This window comes from Microtus oregoni, unplaced genomic scaffold (assembly GCF_018167655.1).
Source record: "Microtus oregoni isolate MIOR12 unplaced genomic scaffold, Mior012 000014F_ref0000157, whole genome shotgun sequence".
Lineage (NCBI taxonomy): Eukaryota > Metazoa > Chordata > Mammalia > Rodentia > Cricetidae > Microtus > Microtus oregoni.
In genome coordinates, this window is record NW_024543073.1 from 49,838,152 (window position 1) to 49,859,395 (window position 21,244).

General features: G+C 44.7%; 1 protein-coding gene across 1 annotated transcript in view; it reads left to right on the top strand.

The window, feature by feature from the left end:
- Positions 1-21,244, top strand: part of Clgn (calmegin) — a 32,924-nt gene that overhangs the window by 9,440 nt on the left and 2,240 nt on the right. Inside the window, exons 6-13 of the mRNA XM_041663589.1 lie at positions 7,742-7,823; positions 9,051-9,243; positions 9,946-10,135; positions 15,179-15,292; positions 15,409-15,559; positions 17,797-18,012; positions 19,099-19,224; positions 19,518-19,680. Of these exons, the coding sequence (XP_041519523.1) occupies positions 7,742-7,823; positions 9,051-9,243; positions 9,946-10,135; positions 15,179-15,292; positions 15,409-15,559; positions 17,797-18,012; positions 19,099-19,224; positions 19,518-19,680 (1,235 nt within the window). The remainder of the gene's footprint in view (positions 1-7,741; positions 7,824-9,050; positions 9,244-9,945; positions 10,136-15,178; positions 15,293-15,408; positions 15,560-17,796; positions 18,013-19,098; positions 19,225-19,517; positions 19,681-21,244) is intronic.

Consider the following 21,244-nt stretch of genomic DNA (forward strand, 5'->3'; position numbering starts at 1 on the left):
GAGACCTCCTCTTCCCCTACACTGCCATCAACGAGGTGATTTGCAAGTGCACTGGCCCAGGTCGGCTGTAAATCCCCAACCTTCTCTCTCCTGCAGTGCTGTAAAGCCAAAATGAAGCTCTGAAAACATCCCTATCCAGGTCTCTGGCGAGCCACATTGTGCCTGAAACTGCCCCAGGTCAATGTGTCCTACGGAAATAGCAGTGGCCAGGCCTCCAGACCCTCAGTTCTCTGCCCATGCAGTGAGCAGCCTTTCTTTCTGGGATTAAGCTCTAGTCTAGATGAACCCGTTTCTGTGGCCATTCCATACTATGTAAAGACAAGGAGGGCTTCCCTGCTAACTGAACCACCTAAAATAATATTACAAATACTTAGTGGGACCAGTATGCACATTGGTATTGTTTGCTACTAATTGGCTTTGCTGGTAATTTCTTTCTTTTACTTTTTTTCCTCTCTGTGGTGTGTGTGGAGGTGGCAGGGGCGGGGGGGGGAGCAAGGGAGAGGGGCGTTGAGTGCAATTGTACATATGTGTATGCGTAAGCCTGTGGAGCCTGAGGTTGATGTTGGCATCGTCCGTGATGCAATTTCACCTTATTCTCTGAGACAGAGTCTCTCGATCTGCAACGTGTCTCCCTAGCCAGCCTGCCCTGTGAATCTCCTGCCTCCACATTCTGAGGCTGGCCTCCATGTTTATTAAGTATTTTACATGAGTTCTGGGGATCTGAACTCAGGTCCTAAAGCTGGGGTGTCAAGCACTTTAACTACTGAGCCATCTCCCCACCCTTCCTTGAGGCTTTAAAGCAGCCTTACTCTCAGTCTCTTAAAAGTTAGGAAGTTAGGTGTAAGGAGCATCACTTTATGAATGCGCACTGTTCATTTGGGAAGGGATATACAGAAAACAAATACAAAATTCAAGTTGTCAGGGATAAATGGAGTGTTTTCTCTATGAGTCACTGATGAGAAAGTGTTGTCTGCCAGATAAAACACAAAACAGAAAAATACATCTAAAAATTTCCAAAACTGTGAAATGATTGTTTTGAAAATTTAGAAAGGATCAAGAATCAAAAAGTAGTCAGATGGGCCGAAATGAAAATATTTGATGTTAAATGCTTTAATTGGCACTTGATTTTTGCTGAACTTTATGATGCCTTTTGCAGTTTGTGAACATGTCGATACATGCCAAAACATGTCGATACATGCCAAAACATGTCAGTACATATCGAACATGTATGTGTGGAGCACGCCTAATCTGAGATCTGAAATGCTTTGACTGCTACAGTCACTGTGTAATGGAAATTCACCTTTCTGTTTCTTTAAACGCTTATCACATCTTTGTGTCTTGACTTTCCTTCTGGGTCTTTCTGAAAGATTTCTATAGTTGCCTGCCTTTGTGGAGTGTACTGTAATTCCCCCTCCTCCTCCTGAGTGTTCTGTAGTGCCCCTCCTCCCCCTGAGTGTTCTGTAGTCTCCCTCCTCCTCCTCCTCCTGAGTGTTCTGTAGTCCCCCCCCCCTCCTCCTGAGTGTTCTGTAGTCCCCCCTCCTCCTCCTCTGTAGAAGGAGCTGCGGCCCGATCTGCTTTTCGTCCTGCCCGGCTCTCACATGGTTAGCTTTACACCCGAAATAACAACACACAAACTGTATTCTTTTAAACATTGCCTGGCCCATTAGTTTCATCCTCTTCTTGGCTAACTCTCATATCTTGCTAACCCATATCTAATAATCTGTGTAGCACCACGAGGTGGTGGCTTACCCGAAGATTCTAGCGTACTTCCATCTTGGGCCAGAGCTTCATTTCGTCTGCCCCGGAGAGGAGCGGCATGGCTTGGCGTCTGCCTAACTTCCCTTCTTCCCAGCATTCCTTTCTGTTTACTCTGCCTACCTAAATCCTGCCCTATCAAAAAACCAAGGCAGTTTCTTTATTAACCAATGAGAGTAACACATAGACAGATCATCATTTCCTCCATCACTCCTCCTGAGTGTTCTGTAGTCCCCCTCCTCCTCCTCCTCCTCCTCCTCCTCCTGAGTGTTCTGTAGTCCCCCCTCCTCCTCCTCCTGAGTGTTCTGTAGTCCCCCCTCCTCCTCCTCCTGAGTGTTCTGTAGTCCCCCTCCTCCTCCTGAGTGTTCTGTAGTCCCCCTCCTCCTCCTCCTGAGTGTTGTGTAGTCCCCCTCCTCCTCCTGAGTGTTCTGTAGTCCCCCTCCTCCTTCTCCTGAGTTTTCTGTAGTCCCCCTCCTCCTCCTGAGTGTTCTGTAGTCCTCCCTCCTCCTCCTCCTGAGTGTTCTGCAGTCCCCCTCCTCCTCCTCCTGAGTGTTCTGTAGTCCCCCTCCTCCTCCTGGGTGTTCTGTAGTTCCCCTCCTCCTCCTCTGAGTGTGTTTGAGTCCCTGATCTTCATCTTCCCTCTTTCCTTCCTCGACTCCTTTTCACCTCTATAAAATCAATATTTTACTTCCGAAAGGAGCAAGACCATATCTTCAGGTTTTTTGCCGGAATTATTTTACTCAATGTGATGTCCCATGGTCCCAGCCGTGTCCTTGTGAATAAAAGTTTAATCTTTTTAAGTGGCTGAGCAGTACTCTGTTGAGCATACGGACCACTTCCTTGTCCAAACATCTGTGGTCACCTCAGTTAATTCTGCATGGTGGCCATAGAGAATATGGTGCTGAGTGAAGGCTGGGTGTGCAGGCATCTCACGCACTGATTGCAGTCCTGGGAGTGTTGACAGATGGCTGGGTGTGCAGGCATCTCACACACTGATTGCAGTCCTGGGAGTGTTGACAGAAGGCTCCAGTGCAGTTCTTTTTTTTTTTTTTTTTTTTTTTTTGGATTTTCAAGACAGGGTTTCTCTGTGGCTTTGGAGCCTGTCCTGGAACTAGCTCTGTAGATGAGGCTGGCCTCGAACTCACAGAGATCCACCTGCCTCGGAGTCCCGAGTGCTGAGATTAAAATCGTGCGTATATTTTTAATAGGACTTTTGAGATTTTTTTCTTTTTGCTCCAGAATGTTTCATATAGCCCAAACATTAATTGATTAATAATTATTTCTAATTTGTGTGTCTTGTTTTTACTAGCACGTGGTCTCTCCTGGAGGAAGCCCTGGGTCCTACCAGGTAGAATGTGTTTCTGCAGCTGCTGGGGATGCACTCTGTAACTGTTGGTTGGTCTGGAATAGTTTAAATCCAGTGACTGTTTGCTTACATGATCTGTTCATTGTTAAATTGGGGGGTGTAGGAGTGTCCCCGCAATTACTGGTTCTCCTTGTAATCTAGTTGTGTTTTCTGTACACACGTGGTGCTGAAGTCTCCAGTTCACACCCACACTGCTTGGGATTCTATCCCCTCTAACTGACCCCTTTTTCGGTACTGTGATTGTCTCCTTTCACAGTCCCTCCTGCCTGACGTGAGCAGAACTGTCCTCTTCCCGCTGAATAGCACATCTTTTTGTGTTCCACCTCTGTGAACCTCTTCAGATGTGAAAAATGGTTGGCTCCTCTTCTTGTGTTTTGGGGGTTTTGATGTTGTTTGTTTGTTTGCTTGTTTAGTTCACTTTTCTTAAATTTACTCAGCAAGTCTATCTAACATTTTGTGAGGAGTTTAAATTGTTGCTATTCAAGGCTATTGTTACTAGGGCTTCTCTAATTTTGTCAATACATTTTTGTTTTGTAATTTTTTGTTGTTTGATTTCTCTCTTACTGTTCATCTCTGATTATTTAAATGTGTGTGTGAGTGTGTGTGTGTGTGTGTGTGTGTGTGTGTGTGTGTGTGTGGTCTGAGTTTTATGTTTTAATGTGCTTCTCTGTTGGTCACTATCGTCCTTTTGCCTCCAAAGTAGGATTCCCTTCTGAATTTCTTGTAAGGCTTGGTCTGTTGGTGCTGAATTGACAGAGGTTTTGTTTGTCCTAGGAAGTGATTCTTTTCCCTTTGTTTTGAAAGGCTAGCTCTGCTGGCTAAGGTGTTCTTGATTGCATCTTTAGCTTTTGCTTTTGTAACCTCCGTGAGTTCTCCATCTCGTTCGCTTTCGGGGCCTGTGCGGTTTTCCCTACAGCATCTGCTTCCCAGCGTGCACAGTGCCTTTCTCTCATGGTTTCATGAAATTCCTCTTGAGATGTTTCAGACTTGAAGAATCATGTGTTTCAGACACAGTTTTCTCCAGGTGGATTTCCCTGGAGTCCTTGAGCACCCTAGAATTCAGGTCGGCTGCCTCCACACAGCGGCTTTTGCAGTAAACTGCATCTTCCTGGTAAGGAATCCTAGATGCTGGTTGGGTAGGCCACGCTGGCTTTAGTTCCACATGGGCACAGTAGTGTGGTGTCATGTAGCATCTTTAGCTATAAAACTGGTGGTTGCAGGTGTCTCAGTGGCTTAGGTGGCTGGGGTTTGTGAGGTCACTGTCAGCGTGTTGCAGCTCTTTCAGATGGAGCAAGTTCTGCACTGCATGCAGCTGCAGGTAGCTTCCTCAGCTTTGGTGTTTCGTTTGTTTGTTTTGTTTTAGTGGGTGTGGGGATGCTCCAGATGATTCAGGCATGGTGTGTCACTCTCAGCAGTAGGGACAGGGAACACATTGATTTCTGGGGCCATAGCACGGGCCATGTTGGACAGCTGAAGGTCTGGAGGGCCTGGGAGGATGCAGTGGATGCTCTTGGTTATGGTGGCAGATGCCCACCAGTGTCCAGGCTTGACCGCTGCTTCCTTGGCAGGACCTTGGTGGACTGAGGTGGGTGCTCGAAGTGGATGGGGATGTCCAGAACCTTCCAGGGTCTGCGGGTTGATTTGCCTCAGCCTCTTTTTTGGAGCCTTGGTGGGCCAATCTGTTTAAGGCAGGACTTTTTTTTTCTGTCTTCCAGGATGAGGGTGGATGGGTGTGGAACTGGAATTGCTCAGCTGCTTTGTGGGACCACAGGTGGGCAAGTTCTAGAATGGAGCCGTTCATTGGAAGTCTGGGCGGGGCCTGGCACTGTATGAGTTGGGCACTTTTTTTTTTTAAGGGTAATTCAGTGGTGTGGGTTTCTTGCCAGTTACGTACGCTGAGGTGGGGTTGTGAAGGCTGCATGTGGGCTTCTTCTGTAGCAAATAGGTCAGTGCCCACAGCATTAGCTGGCATTCTTGGAAGCCCCCCACTGGCCAGTTCTCCACTTCCTGAAGCCTCTTTAGATTTAAAGTTGGTCTAGGCTGGAGGGATGGATGCTGGATGCTGTCTGCTTCTACCCTTCCTGGGGCTGTCTCAGCTCTCCGTTTTATATCTCTATTGTGTCTCTAGTATGCTCCACACTCTGCCTCAAAAACTCCAATAAATTAGCAATTTTTCTGTGTTTTTGATTTGTTTGTTTTAAATTTCTCTCAGTCCTCAAAGCACTTAGAACTATCTATTGCTCTGAAATTTGAAACAGTTTGATTGACCAAGTGTGACCCAAAGTGCTTTGGATTTTAGAGCATTTCAGATTTCAGACTGGGATACCCAGCAGGTAAAGTTCATGCATGGGTCTCAAAGAAACATCCAGCTTCGATGTGCTGTGTGATCATACAGCCTTTGAAAATTAGAGAAGGCCTAGCCTAAGAAGAAAGCACGTTAGCCCATGAAAGATTTGAAGAAGTCCTGCATATAAAAATCCTCTGTAGCTTTAATATTGTTTTCCCCAGGTATGGCTGACCATCTAAGTTAGTTTTCTCCCGTTAACTGTCTTGTAGAATATTTAGTAAATGATACTCCTGAGAAATCCGACTTACACAGATACTGTGTTTGTGTTCTCGGTTTCCTGCTGGCTGCACATTTAGCGGCAGTCTCCTTATATGACGACAGACGTTTTGCTGACTGCCCCCTCCCCAGTCCACTGTGTATGATTCATGCTAGCAAGTTAATGTTCGATTTGTTTGTGGGTTTGTTTCTGATGGCGCTGGGAATGGAAGACAAACCTTAGCGTGTGCTGGGCAGTGCTCTGCCTCTGAGATCCCGGCCCCAGTTGTACTTTTTATTTTGCAACAAGGTCTCACCAAGTTGCCCTGGCTGGACTTCACTTCAGGGTCCTCCTTGTCTCCACCTCCCAAGTATCTGAGAGGCAGGCAGGCCCCGCAGAGCTAATGTTCAGAAACAGAAAGATTGCAGGATAAGAAATGAACAGTGGCTGAACCTCAGCATGACGGGACAGCAAAGCCACGTTCCTGTCTATAGAGCCAGTTTGTGGTGTTCCTCTAGCGTCTGCACTTCCTGGAGGACCCTTCTTCCTGGAGTCACCTGGAATACAGTAATCTTTTCTATTTAATTTTCCTGAAAATGGCAATCTTTAAGCCAGACCAGGCGTCGTTTCTTCTATTTTCATCTTCAGAGATATGAGCCCGTGAAGAAACTGGCAAGCTGTGTGTTAAGTGAAACGCACGCTTTCAGAGAAACACACTTTCCTTGATTTTGAAACTTTTTAAAATTGTTTTTATTAAGTTCCTTAACAGAATGTGACGTGTTTGAGCCTTTGTTTCCCTGTCATGGAGATACCCTTAATATCTTTAAGCAGTTGAGGGCCACGTCCCACATCATAGGTGAGCAAACAGATCCAAAGCTTATTAAATGATTTGTGCTCACACAGGGGGCAGGGGGGCAGGTGGAAGAATCTAGAAGCAGTTTAGGGCTTTCCCACTTGAAAGTCTGTGCCTCCTGCAGGCAGCCTGGAAGGAGCCAGGCAGGGATGGCGCCCGCAGGCTTGCAAGCTATGCAGACTCGCTCACGGTCTTCTTCCTTCCTTCCTTTCTTTTTCCTTTTCTCTGTTTTTGATTCAAATGTGTATACCAATTGGGTTTAAGCTGGAAGTTTGTGTATGCTTTTTTATTTTTTCATCTTGTCCCTGAAGTTGCTGGAAACATTTAAAACTATAGTCATTTATAAATAATCAGCATTATGTACAGTTTCTTTAGTTTTCATCTCTTTGTTTCACTTCATGTAAAAAAAAAAACACCTTTTTTCATTTTTTTTTTTACTGTTTTTTACTTTGACAACTCCTTCATGGATTTTCTTTACATGATTTGTTCATTTATCAGACACCTAGGCTTATGTCTTATTATTTTAGCAATACTATTTCCTTAAAAACAACCTAAAATAGAAAGATTTGGCTTAGACTTCTAGGGTGTTGTAAATCTAGGAGAGACTTGGGTGTCTAGCTGTCACACTGACAGTGAAAGCTTCACTTTTCTCGTGGGTGTTTTGGTGTGAAATACCCCAAGTTATTGAATGAAAATCTAATTCAATAAATTCAAACTATTGAGCATGGTTTAGGTGCAGTTGAATTAAAATAAAAGTTAGTACTGGGTTCCGAATCTCCAGTGTTATCATCAGTTTCTGAGAAACCTGTTGTAGCTAAGAGCACACAGAACACGGAGGCTGGGGATTGGCTCAGACGTAGAGTACTTACCCAGCTTGAAGGAGGCCCTGAGTTTGATACCCAGTTCCATCGAGAAGGAGAATATAGGGAGAACTTTCCTCATCAGAATTTGGGGTTTCCTGTTGCAGTTTAGTTAAAACTCTCTTATCTTCCCCCTAATACTTTGACTGGAAAAATTATGTAAATGGGGTGGTTGGTTTTCCTCTGGTTGGTTGTAATTATTTTTAATACTTTTCTATTTTAACATCATGACTTGACGCATTAGGTGAGCATGGCAGTAATGTGAAGTGTTCTGCTTAAAGGAATTGAGAGTAATTCGTTATACTTTAAAGAAAAACAAGTAACTTTTATTTATCAGCAGTGTGGTTTTTTTCCCTCCATTTAGATATGAAGTAAATTTTCAAGATGGTATTGATTGTGGAGGTGCATACATCAAACTACTAGCAGACACTGATGATTTGATTCTGGTATGACATTTTAATATCTAAGAACACCTTGTTAAAGTCAGTAAGTATTCTAAGGAGCGGGCGACAACAACCGGAAAGTTCGTTTTCAATTGAAAATAATAACTCTGTCTTTTTCCAACTTGAGTCTACGTGGTCTTTACAGTTTGCCCTCAGGATTCATAATGCGGCTGCTTTACTTGATGGAGATATCAGATATAGCATAAATAACTCTGCCCATCTGTGAATAGAAGTGGCAGGTGCTTAGAGATGCTAATGAGGCAACAAATTGGAGTTCTTCCCAAGTTTGCTCAGAAGTGGCCTGAAGCCCACATTAAAAGATGGGCTGTTTCAAGTGTCACCAAATACACAGAAAAGACTAAAGCAGCCTTCGGGTTCTGACATGTTGGGGACACTTCTTATAGCATTCTGCAAAAGAAACGGTCACGGTAGGAGCGCCATCTGGCTGTAGCAGAAGTGAGGCGACTTCAGGTAGTGTTGAGATGGCTTGCCTGTGGGCGAGCTGCACAGTGCATCAGAACTTTAGCTTCGGACGAAAGAGAGGCCATTTGTAGGACGTATTAGTGGAGCTCTCATTTTAGGTCTTGTAGGTCAGGGTCTTAGTGAAAGGATGGCAAAAACATCATTGGCTCGCATTCCTTTAAGGACTTTATTGGACTCAGCGAGTCCTCAGAGAGCCCTTCGAAGGTGGGGATTGTCATCTCCACATTTGAGGTGTGATGGTGTGGGGATCCAGAGGGCTCAGAAGCTCACTCAGCCACACGCGCTCAGTCGCATGGCAGTGGAGGCATTGGAGCTGCAGTATCTGAGTGCAGAATAACGGGCCAGAGGAATAGGCCACACAGGGAATGAAATCCGGAGTTCCTCTCTAAGAGTTATTTCTGTTATCTTCCTGGATAATGGTAATGAATAATTACTTTAGCCTAGGGTTGTAAATGCGCTGGATTTCCTAGGAACTGTTCGTGTGTATTTGCATAAAGTGTTGAAGGAAGCTTTCTTGTGCTGCTAAGGCACCAGCTTCCCTGCACCTTCAGGGCGGAAGTAGCATTTGCTTCTCTAAGCCTTACTTTGACACCAAAGCTCTCACTTTGTCCTGTCTTTATTGTCATTTGGGTTAGTTCTTCACTAAGTTGGCACTTAACTGTACTTTGTAAACTCCACCATTGGAGAGAATAGAATCACTGACCACGCTGTGACTCTGGACTAATCTGGACCATCATCTCTTTGAAGGAAGACTTTTATGATAAAACGTCCTATACCATCATGTTTGGACCAGATAAATGTGGAGAAGATTATAAGCTGCATTTTATCTTCAGACACAAACATCCCAAAACTGGAGCTTTTGAAGAGAAGCACGCCAAACCTCCAGATGTCGATCTGAGAGAGTTCTTTACAGACAGGAAGACTCACCTCTATACTCTTGGTATGCCATTCACTCATTCACTCAAAGCATTCGGTGACCACAGACTTGCTGACGGCCTGTGCTTTCAGGAGAAACAAATGTCTCTACCTTTAAGAAGTTTATCTTTGGGAGAGGATGAGCTGTGTTAAGTAACAACATGTGGAGAAAATAAATAATGTGCCCAATAGGGGCCGGGGGAGTTCAGAAAGGATGGAAGTCACAGGTTGGGGCAACTTTGCTGACCCTGTCTGCTACATGGGGTTTATGTAGGGAAATGTAGGTTTGTAGGAAAATCTGTTTTTAGGGGTGATATGTACTGGATCCGGAACTTTCAAATGGTTCTAAAACAGTTTGAGTTCTTTGTAATATACTTGCAACCTCTTAAGTTCTGGGGTTTGTTTTAATAAGAGGAAGATCGGATTACATTGTATAACTGTAACAGGGACACTTTGTGGCCGTGAGTCCCCACCAGAGTGAGCTAGTTTTTGAGTAGTTTACCTGTGGAAACGATGGAAATTTCATTTTTAAAAAAATAGGTTTAAAACAGATTTTGTCTTTATGTTTGAAAATATTGTAGCTAGTTTCAGCGAGTTTTGATGCAATACACTGGGTTTTCCTAGTTAAGAGGAAATTGTATCCATAAAGTTCAGGTCATTTTATTAGAAGATTATCTTTGCAGTGTCTGTCTGAATACTAACTATAAGTGTTAAAATTGTTCCTTAGTGTTGAATCCGGATGATACATTTGAAATATTCATTGATCAGAAAGTTGTGAACCAAGGGAGCATGTTGGAGGATGTGACCCCACCTATCAATCCCCCCAGAGAAATTGATGATCCCAATGACACGAAGCCAGACGAGTGGGATGACAGAGCCAGGATCCCTGACCCCAGCGCAGTGAAGCCAGAGGACTGGTAAGGCAGGGCTCCCTGCTGCAGGCTGTCGAGCTCAGCTGGTCAGGGTGGATCAGCGACAATACTCTTTGCTTTGATGATTTCGTATGAAATAATTTTCAGAAATGGATGTTGCACTTTCCTATTTTTTTAACTTAAAATTTTCTTTAATATTTTTACTTTATTGCCTTTTCTCATCATGTGTTCATTTTTATGATATTAGTTCTGGGGGAAGACCCATGAGTTTGAAACATCAAGCCTTTCATTTTAATTCCTGGCTTGTTCTTCGTATGTGTGTGGCATTTTCTATAGGTGCCCTATAGAGTATTGGGGTTTTTGTTTATTTGGTTGGTTGGTTGGTTTTGTTTGTGGTTGTGGTTGTCTAGTAACAACTTGGCTTTAGGTTGCCGTTCTGTCAGCATCTTAGAAGGCTTCTGTGGGACTCACCCCATCATCATGCTGAAGCTTCACCCCTCTTTACCAGCTGTGTGTTTGTTTCCATTTGGGGGGACTGAAGGTTTTCCTTCACTGAAATGCATTCAGTTGATGATTGTGAAGGATGCCACTGTAGTTCTTTCTACCAAGCTAGTCTTTGTTCTTCAGATATGTTTTGTGATTTTTGCTTAAAGATCATGTGCTTTTATTCCTAAGAACCATAGTTTTTTTCTCCTGCCAGCTGCATAACCCTTAATGAAGGTTTGCTGAGTAGAATATATTTCTTTTTGTATTTAACCACTGTGTTAGATTGTGCTGTGTAACAAATATCCCCAAACTTATCAGGCAAAGACAATAGACACTGACTATTACCTCAGTTGGTTGAGACAGGGATGTAGAGGTGGCCTGGCTGAGGGGCTCTGACTCTGACTTTGTGGAGATGCTGCCACTTCCTAACAGGCTCAAGTGGCTGATCCCAGGAGGTTTCTGTCCTCCCTATGTAGTCCTCCCTTTAGGTGTGCTCATGGAATCAAAGATCCCACCTCAGAAGTAGTGTTTTAAAAGAGGAGACAGCACCCTGAAACAGCCACCATGCTTTGTAACTGGGTCTAGAAATAGTGTCCTTCTGCCTACCAGAAGGAGATTTCACAGCAGCGTGAATGCAAATTCACAAGTTAAAAAAAAATGTTCTTTGATTCCTATGAGACAATAAAATGATTTTACACACTTGTTGACATAACTGTCCTTTCCCTGCTTTCCGAGTACAGTGAGGTGGAGTGACCATTGTCTGATGCTGACTGACGGCCCACCCTCAGCACTGTTCTCTTTTCTATGTCTTTTTCTGGGCTCTACTTACATTCTTCAGATACATTGAAGTATAAATTCTGCTGAATTCATTTGCAGCACATAGGTCTATGGGTTCTCATGGACACACAGATGTCTGCAGCATTTTCATCTTCCCAGAAGGACCTCGCATTCGTCACCCTATGAGGTTTCTGTCTCTGTAGCTTGGCAAAGCACCATGTAAAATGAACTCTTATAGGACCTGGTGTCTCTGTCCGTCTCCTGAGCCTGCCCTGGGTTGATGTGTGTGTCTGCGGCAGTTATGCTATGCTGGGAATGGGTCAGCATTGGTTCATCCACTCACAGATTGATGGGAAATTGTAGGAATCTCCAGTTGAGTGTAATTACAAGTAAATGTGTGGTAGACATTTACAGACGGAATTGTGGACAGACGTAATGTCCCCTATTGAGGGTAGATGCCGAGGAATAGATTTGCTGGACTGTTCAGGAAATGTGTGTGAATCAATGAGAAGCTGCCAGCCTTCCTGAGGCCTGTGTTGTTTGCCTCACACAAGGGCTCGGCTGCTTTGCACACAGAGCATTTAGTTTCCGTTTTCCTTGTCTTGTTGGCAATTCTAAAAGGTCTACAGTGGACTCCTTCTGGTTTAACTCACATTTCCCTAATCTTGCTCAGCATCAGGTCTTTTTCTACCATTTACATCACTTCCTTGCTGAAATATTGTTTTAAGTTTGTCAAGTATTTTTAAGAATTTCTTACTGCTTTATTTTCCATGTGTTTATATGGTGTGTGTGTGTGTGTGTGTGTGTGTGTGTGTGTGTGTGTGTCTGCCCTACAGTGCCTGTGTGGAAGTTAGGACAACCTGAGATATTGGTTCTCTCCTTTCCATCATGGGGATTTTAGGGGCTGAATTCAGGCCATCCATCATACTAGCAGCAAGCACCTTAACCCACTGAGCCATCCTGTTGGCCTTAAAGTGGGTTTCTTGCAGGCAGCATGCACTTGGTTCTTTTTCTCTGCTTTCAGTGAGTTCTCCCAGCTGTTGTTTGTCTGAAATGTGTTTCTGTCAGCATAGTTTGTGAAGGGCATGTTCCCTGACAACTAAGCACACCTGGGCAGTTGTCTATGAGAAGGCATTCCTTTCCTTGAGGCTTGCAGTTCTTAGTGGTGGCTCAGTGCTCCTTACCTAATGTGCCGTTTGCTTTCAGTGTTAAGGAATTTCCCCCCATTCCCAGTTTTCGGCTCTGTGGTTCTTCTGTGTTCTGATATGGATTTCTTTTTCCTCATGATTGTATTCCTTCCAGTTGTTTGAGCCTCTTAGAATGTGGGTATGCTGTTTGTGTGGTGTGTAGATTATGTGGTTTGTGTCGTATGTTGATTATGTGGTTTGTGTGGTGTGTGGGTTATGTGGTTTGTGTCATGTGTAGATTATGTGGTTTGTGTGGTGTGGAGATTATGTGGTTTGTGTGGTGTGTAGATTATGTGGTTTGTGTGGTGTATAGATTACATGGTTTGTGTGGTGTATAGATTATGTGGTTTGTGTGGTGTGTAAATTATAAGGTTTGTGTCGTGTGTAGATTGGCCACCACTTCCTTGAGCATCCTGGCAGCTCCAGGTGTGTATGCTCCATTGTTTGCTGTCTCACAGGCTTTCCTTTATATTCATGTCGCTCCCATTTCACCGGTCAGCTCCTGCTGACTCAGAGAGACACTGGCTGCAGAGGGGATGCCTTTCCTCTCAGGCTAACTGCAAACTTTCCATAGGGCAGGAGCCCCAGGCTGCTTTAAAGGGGTCATGTGATCTGTTCAAGTGTTTGTGCTGTCAGAAACAGCCATGAGCCTTCATGTTTGTGTACCCAGAAAGAGGAAGTTACCCTCAGACTCAAGAAGCTGTAGGTAACAGTTTCACGTTTTGGGTTAGGAGGTGCTCAAAGAAAAGCTGTGTGTTGTTCAGAGATGGCTCTGATCGGGTCGCCCGAGTCTGTGCATTAGCAGAACTGGGTTTAGTCTGATTTTCAGCTTGAGGTTCTTGTGGGAAACCATGAATGAGCTGATGGTGTCAAGATGTCCCCTTTACCACAGAAGGTGACGCCTCAATCCTCCTCCTCCTCACCATGCTCATGCTCCCCGGGGCTTTCTTCCTGAGTCTGGGTTACTTGTTAAATTAAGATACAAGAGTTAAAAATGGAGTGTTTACATTTTCAAAAATTGAGTTAGAAAGAATCTTTTTAAAGTATGACATAAATTAGAAAAATCATAAAACATAAATCAATTCACCTGCTTGAAAACATGGTTTGTATGTGGCGAAAGGAATTGCTGCAGACTCAGGTTAAAAGTCAGGCATCGTGTGAGAGGCCTGCAGCTCAGCACCGGGAAAATATGAGCAGGAGTGTCAGGGTGTCACAGTTAGTCTTGGCTACATAGACAGTTCCAGGCTAGCATGGGTTACGTGAGCTCCTATCTAAATAATAACCATATATTTAAAACCACATGAGGCTGGTGAGATGACTCATCAGGTGAGGGTGCCTGCCACTGGACCTGGTTGGTGAGCACAGCCCTCATGGAAGAGAGAATCAGCTTGCACAAGTTGCCCTCTAACTTCCTGTGTGCTGTGACATAAGTATACATGCACATACACATGCATGTATGTCTGCACACATACACACACACACACACACACACAGAGAGAGAGAGAGAGAGAGAGAGAGAGAGAGAGAGAGAGAGAGAGAGAGGGGGATAATAAATAAATGTGAATTTGTTAAAGCCCGAGAAAGTAGTAAGTGGAAAAATTATATTTTATAGTGTATCCAGTAAAGAGCTAATGTCTTAACATAGAGGAAATAAGCTCCCTACAGCAATACGAATGGCAGGATCTGCACTGTCTAGCTGGGCTGGAGACGCCGAACTCCCGGCTGTCGGGCAGGCTCTTCTGTCTGCGTCTTCTCTGCAGCTGCTGTCTCACTAGAACCAGCCGTTGCCGGGCTTGCCCACTGAGCCCTGCTCCAGCCTTCAAAGCTCTTTCTAGACCAAATCTCCAATCTTTTCCAAGCTATTCCCACATCCATACAACTTCCATAGGCCTTGGAACCACACGGTCAGGGCTAGTAGTGGAAATGACCACATTCCTTGGTGCCAGTTTCTGTGTTAGATTTCCTTCACTGTGACAGAAAATATCTAGACATCAGCGCAGAAGAAGAAAGACCTGGGCTCAGTTTCAGCCATTTCAGCCATAGGTGCCTGGGTCCATTTTTGGTGGGTATGTCGTCAGGACACCCTGGGAAGGGGTAACTTTAGAAGCAAAGCTGCCCACATTGTGGCAGCCAGGAAACAGGGGAACCACTTTATAACAAAATCCCCTGCTTGAAATCCATGAAGCCAGGAATCTGAAAATACACTAATTCATTCATGAAATCAAAATCCTCATGATCCATTATCTCCTCGAGAGCTCACTGTGAACTTGGCTGCACTGGGGACCGAGCCTTCCACACAGAAAATCCAAACCATATCAGCAGGCATTGGTCCATCATTTCTGCCGAGCTTGAGTGATAAAAGAAAGATTCAGCATGTCATGTATGTGTGTGCACATGTGTGTGGAACACAAGAGCACATATAACAAGCAAATGAAGTGTGTGTGTGCGTGTGTGTGTGTGTGTGTGTGTGTGTGTGTGTGTGTGTGTGTGTGTGGTGTGTGTTGGGGGTATATGGTGCCCTCAGTAGGCACCAAAGCCAAATGATAGGACATGCTGCTGCAGAATCTTCTGGATATTTTGACATGTGTATTCAAGAACTTCCTAAAACAGTAGATACATTGTAATAATTCATTTGCAGGGATGAAAATGAACCTGCCCAAATAGAAGACTCAAGTGCTGTTAAACCTGATGGCTGGCTTGATGATGAACCAAAATTTATCGCCAACCCTAATGCTCAGAAACCTGATGATTGGTAAGCATTCTTCAATTCCAGGAAAGGTGCCAAGTGTATCCTGATCATTTACTAATTTTTATTGCTTCCTGCAAAGGCTGGAGGCTAACATATTACCTCTGCTCTAATAACTTCAGGAATGACGACATGGATGGTGAATGGGAGGCACCACACATGCCTAACCCAGCCTGTCAGATTGGCTGTGGCGAGTGGAAGCCACCCATGATAGATAACCCCAAATACAGAGGAGCCTGGAGACCACCCATGATCAGTAATCCTGACTACCAGGTGATAACCACTGTCCCGGTTCCATAATAAGGTTGAGTTGTTTTATCTGATCTTCACCAATGTTCTGCTAGCTTTTAGAAGTTCAATTTGTAACTTATGAAGTCAAAGCAAGTCGACTAATTTAGGTCAGGTAAAGAGGAGGAATCTAGGGGGGAGTCACGGATCTCCCTGGGAGGGGGAAATATAATAGATTTTACAGGTTAACCGGTGTAGGTAGGGATGGGAATTGGGGGATCAGATGGGGGGGTGTTGTAGAAGACAGAGTGCAAGGAGAGATCTCTGGAATTGGGGGACTTTGAGGGGTGGAAATCTAGTACAGTGGGAACTTTCTGGAATATATGAAGGTGATACTAATAAGGACTCCTGGTAATGGGACACGGAGTTTTAAATGACCATCTCCGGTCACTGTCTCCCAGTGACTGTCTCCCAGTGACTGGACCGAGCTGCATTCAACTGAGTTGTTGGCCAAGGGGAACCATGGAAATGCCCAAACAACCCCAACTGTTGCTAAGACAAAGGGTCAGTCTCCAAAAACTGATAAGGGGGGTGGACATTGCTGAAGATAACATCCACACAACTCATTTAACATGGAGAAGTCAAGCTAGCCCCTACATGGAGCTTTCTAGTCTCTTTGGTGTGGATACACAGAACCTTCACCCCTACTAGTTCTAGTCTCTCTGGTGCGCGTAAACAGAACCTTCACCCCTACACTCTAGTCTCTTTGGTGCAGGTACACAGAACCTTCACCCCTACGCTCTAGTCTCTCTGGTGCGGGTACACAGAACCTTCACCCCTACGCTCTAGTCTCTCTGGTGCGGGTACACAGAACCTTCACCCCTACGCTCTAGTCTCTCTGGTGCGGGTACACAGAACCTTCACCCCTACGCTCTAGTCTCTCTGGTGCGGGTACACAGAACCTTCACCCCTACGCTCTAGTCTCTCTGGTGCGGGTACACAGAACCTTCACCCCTACGCTCTAGTCTCTCTGGTGCGGGTACACAGAACCTTCACCCCTACGCTCTAGTCTCTCTGGTGCGGGTACACAGAACCTTCACCCCTACGCTCTAGTCTCTCTGGTGCGGGTACACAGAACCTTCACCCCTATGCTCTAGTCTCTCTGGTGCTTGTGGGGAGATGTACTCTACAGGCTCCTAAAAGAGAAACAAAGACACCAACCCAGCCACAATACCTTTGACCTACAATCTGTCTTCCTACAAAATATGCTAGAGCAATGGTGGCACAGAACTTGGGGTAGTAGCCAATCAATGTCTGATTTGACTTAAGGCCCACTCCACAAGAAGGAACTCCTACCTGACACGGCTTTGGTGACCAAGAACCAGAGACTAGACAGTCCAAAGACCTAGGGTCAAATAAAAATTATTGGTCTTAAAAAATAAAGTATCAATTTCAAAAAGAGAAAACATAGCAACCAGGTGGCGGTGGTTCACACCTTTAATTCCAGCACTTGAAAGGCAGAGAAAGGTGGATCTCTGAGACAGTTGGAGGCCAGCGTTATCTGTTACATAATGAGTTCCAGGACAGCCCTGTCTCATTTTATATATTTCTTCTTCCCAGTAGACAGTTGATGCTTCCTGTGGAATAAAGTTCTGTTTCAGAAGTAAATAAATGAAATCTCATGGAGAGAACTAACGTTGTCCATTTCAAAAGTCAGTGTCTGTGCTTTATGAACTCCTTATTTATTTCACACTCAAAATTCAGAATTTTTAGACTGTCAGACATTTTGGGGTGATCTGGCTTTGCTCCCACTATTTATTTTACCCTCAAGTGTGTCTTTGTAATGACTCTTTGATGTCTCTCACTGTGCAAATGTGGTTATAGATTCTAATTCTTCACCGCAGTCTTTCTTCATATAGCATTGTGTGTGTGTGTGTGTGTGTGTGTGTGTGTGTGTGTGTGTTTGCCCTTCGTCTTACCATTTTTGAGACAGTGTCTGTCATTGAACCTGGAGCTTTCTGATTCAAGTGGACCAGCTGCCAGCAAACTCCAGGGTCACGGTGTCCCCATCTTCCCAGGTCTGGGATTACAGGCCTGTCCTGCAGGACCAGTTTTCTAAATGGTGCTGGAGCCTAAACTTGGGCCCTCATTCCTCACACAGGGGCAAGCTCTTTGCCAACTGAGCCATCTCCCTGTCCCTTAAAAAGAGGCTCTTGTTTTCCTTTTCATTTGTTTAGTGGCATAACTTTATTTAAAATGTTTTCATTTGTTGTTTCTTCCAGGGGATCTGGAGTCCTCAGAAAATCCCTAACCCAGATTATTTTGAGGATGATCACCCATTCCTTCTGACTTCTTTCAGTGCTCTGGGCTTAGAGCTTTGGTCCATGACTCCCAACATCTACTTCGATAATTTTATCATCTGCTCAGAAAAGGAGGTAGCAGATCGCTGGGCTGCCGATGGCTGGGCACTGAAGATAATGGTGGCAAATGCTAATGAGGTACAATAGTGACTGTGGGCGGGAGCCCTGGGCCCTAGCCCTGGCTGTGGGGTGTGCACAGGTGCAGCAATTACTGAACACCAAGGAGGAGTGCTGGAATCGAGTTTACAGACAATTTAGCTTTGCTGCATAGACTCTACGGTGAACTCATCATGCAGATGCCTCTGTCCTCCTTCCCTATTTAAATCACAGTAGCTTTAATGAGATTCAAAGCCTACTTGCGGTTTACAGCAGTAAGAAATACTTCTTTGTGTTTTCATGTTGGCAGTGCAAGCCTAAGTGTTACCAGGAATCAATATGCAGTTCAAATATTTTCCCTTAGAGAAGTACCGAGAACTCTAAATTCAGCATCATTGTTTGGGTCAACTGCAGTGCCATGTGCTCCGGCCCAGCTGGCCTGGGAGCCCCCAGAAACTGTCTCCACTTCCCTCTTTACCATGAGGACTCTGGGATTATAGATGCAGGCCACTGCAGCCAGCATTTATGTGGGTGCCAGCTTTGGACATGCGCATTAGGGACCTTCATCTGCCAAACCGTTCCCCTCCCCCATCTGGTGTCTTTAGGTTCTTGATTGTTACAAGTAAAATATGTTGTGACCTTAGATTTTATGTTACTAAAATAAAGTTCATGCACAAGGGTCACTTGTGAAGTTGTTCCTATAAAAAGAAAAAGACAGTAATACCTCAGTGATTTTATCAGTAAGTTCTTTAAATAACAGAACATATTATCAAAGATTTTTTTTCTTCTCTTTATTTTTGGTGTGTGTGCAGTATCTGTGTATATGTGTAGTGTGTGTAGGGTATATGTGTGTACTGAGTGTGTATGTTTATATAGTGTGTGCATGTGGTATGTTGTGCATGTAGTGTGTGTGTGTGTAGTGTGTATGTGTATAGTGTGTATTGTATAATGAGCGTGTGTGTGCTGTGTGTAGTATGCATGTAGTGTGGATAAGTGTATGTTGTAGTGTGTGTAGTGTGTGTGATGTAGTATTGTAGTGTGGTGTGTGTGTATAGTGTGTGATACAAAATGAGCATAATTAATTCCCACTGGACATTGGTGAACACCCTGTGCTGATTTCCCCCACAGCCCGGTATGCTCAGACAGCTAACGACAGCAGCAGAGGAGCGCCCGTGGCTCTGGCTCGTGTACCTTGTGATGGCTGGGCTGCCCATAGCAGTAGTTGCTTCATTTTGTTGGCCAAGAAAAGTAAAGGTAAAGAGAACAGACTTTCTTCAGCTTTGTTTTCCAGACTTGCTTGTGTTCCAGGGCTGTAGGAATCAAGCAGCATAACAAATTCGGTGTAAATGCAATGAATTCCGTTTCCTGTGATATTTACCGAGTGTGTGTTACGTACCTTGTCAGTTAGCGCAAAAAGAAATGTTAGATAAATGTTATGATGATGAGCACACGCTGTCCATTTCAGTAATTGGTGACTGTGCCTTAAAAAATAAAATAAAAAGCGTGCTTTGCTATTAGTAAGAACAGCTTTTGTTAAACTGCCACAGAGAACATATGGAGACATGGGTCCTAAGACAGCCAACATATGTAAGTCGCAGACCAAGGCGGCTCTGGAACAAGGGACAGAGGAGGAGGAGGCCCCTGAGAAGCCCGAAGATTCGGAAGAGGAAAAGAAGCCAAGTGACAGTGATGTCATCATCGCGGAAAAGGGTGAGGCTGGGCTGGTGACTGAGACTGTGACAGCCAACATCCTTTCCGCACTGACAGAGAACGTCCAGCCCTGCAATGCTCTGCCTTGTTCCGTGTCTAATGTGCACATTTGAACTGCCAAGGACACGTGACTCTGGCAGTGTGGATTAGCAGTGCTCTGAGAGGGACAGCCCTGTGAGCAGCCACCCCATAGCCTCTGTGTTTATGAGACTCCTTGACTCTTTACACACAGTGGGTGACCAGACATACCCTCACCCCAGTGGGGCACCTACAGCACCCCAACGTCTTCTCAAGTCTAGCGTGGTGAACCAGTGTGTTCCTGGGGTTCCTTCCACATGTGTGTGCATGTGTTTGTCATGGAGCACACGTGGAAGTCAGAGGACAACTTGCAAGACTAAGTTCTTTAAAAAGATCAAGTGTGTGCATGTGTGTGTGGGAAGAGAGAGAGGTATGTGTGTGTGTGTGTGAGAGAGAGAGGTGTGTGTGTGAGAGAGAGAGAGAGGGACAGAGAGAGAGAGAGGTGTGTGTGTGTGAGAGAGAGAGAGGGACACAGAGAGAGAGAGGTGTGAGAGAGAGAGATGTGTGTGTGAGAGAGAGGTGTGTGTGTGTGTGAGAGAGAGGGACAGAGAGAGAGAGGTGTGAGAGAGAGGTGTGTGTGTGAGAGAGAGAGAGAGAGAGAGGGACAGAGAGAGAGAGAGGTGTGTGTGTGTGAGAGAGAGAGAGAGGGACAGAGAGAGGTGTGTGTGAGAGAGAGGGAGAAGGGGGTGTAAATTCTTTAGCCTGTAAGTTCTCAGAGTCTTTGTAACTTATTAGTACTTTATATTGATGTTTCTGTCTCCTTTAGAAGGTATTCACAAACAGCAAATTTGTGAATACTTCAATATCAGAAGGGCCTTATTTTAGAAGGCGGTTTTACATTTCCCGCTGTCCCACGCTAGGCATGTGGAATATGTGGAAGGCAGAGGTGACATGTACTGCCTTCCATTTCCTCAACCTAATTTTTGGTAAATTAAGTTTTTACTTTATATAGCTCCCAAGACATGCTCCTGTTTGCATGCAACAGCTGTCCAGACTCCTGAAATAACCACACAGAAACTGTATTAATTAAATCACTGCTTGGCCTGTTAGCTCTAGCTTCTTATTGGCTAGCTCTTTTTTTAAAATATTAATTTATTTATCATGTGTACAATATTCTGTCTGCTTGTATGTCTGCAGGCCAGAAGAGGGCACCATACATCATTACAGATAGTTGTGAGCCACCATGTGGTTGCTGGGAATTGAACTCTGGACCTTTGGGAGAACAGACAGTGCTCTTAACCACTAAGCCATCTCTCCAGCCCTTGGCTAGCTCTTATATATTAATTTAGCCCATTTCCATTATTTTATATTTTACTATGAGGCTCATGGCCTACCCGCAAGGTTTTCAGCATATCTGTCTCTGGCGGCTCCATGGCTTCTCCCTGACTCCACCTTCTTCCTCCCAGCATTCAGTTTAGCTTTCCCTACCTTGCTAAGTTTTGCCTTGCCGTAGGTCCAAAGCAGTTTCTTTACTAATCAGTGGTAA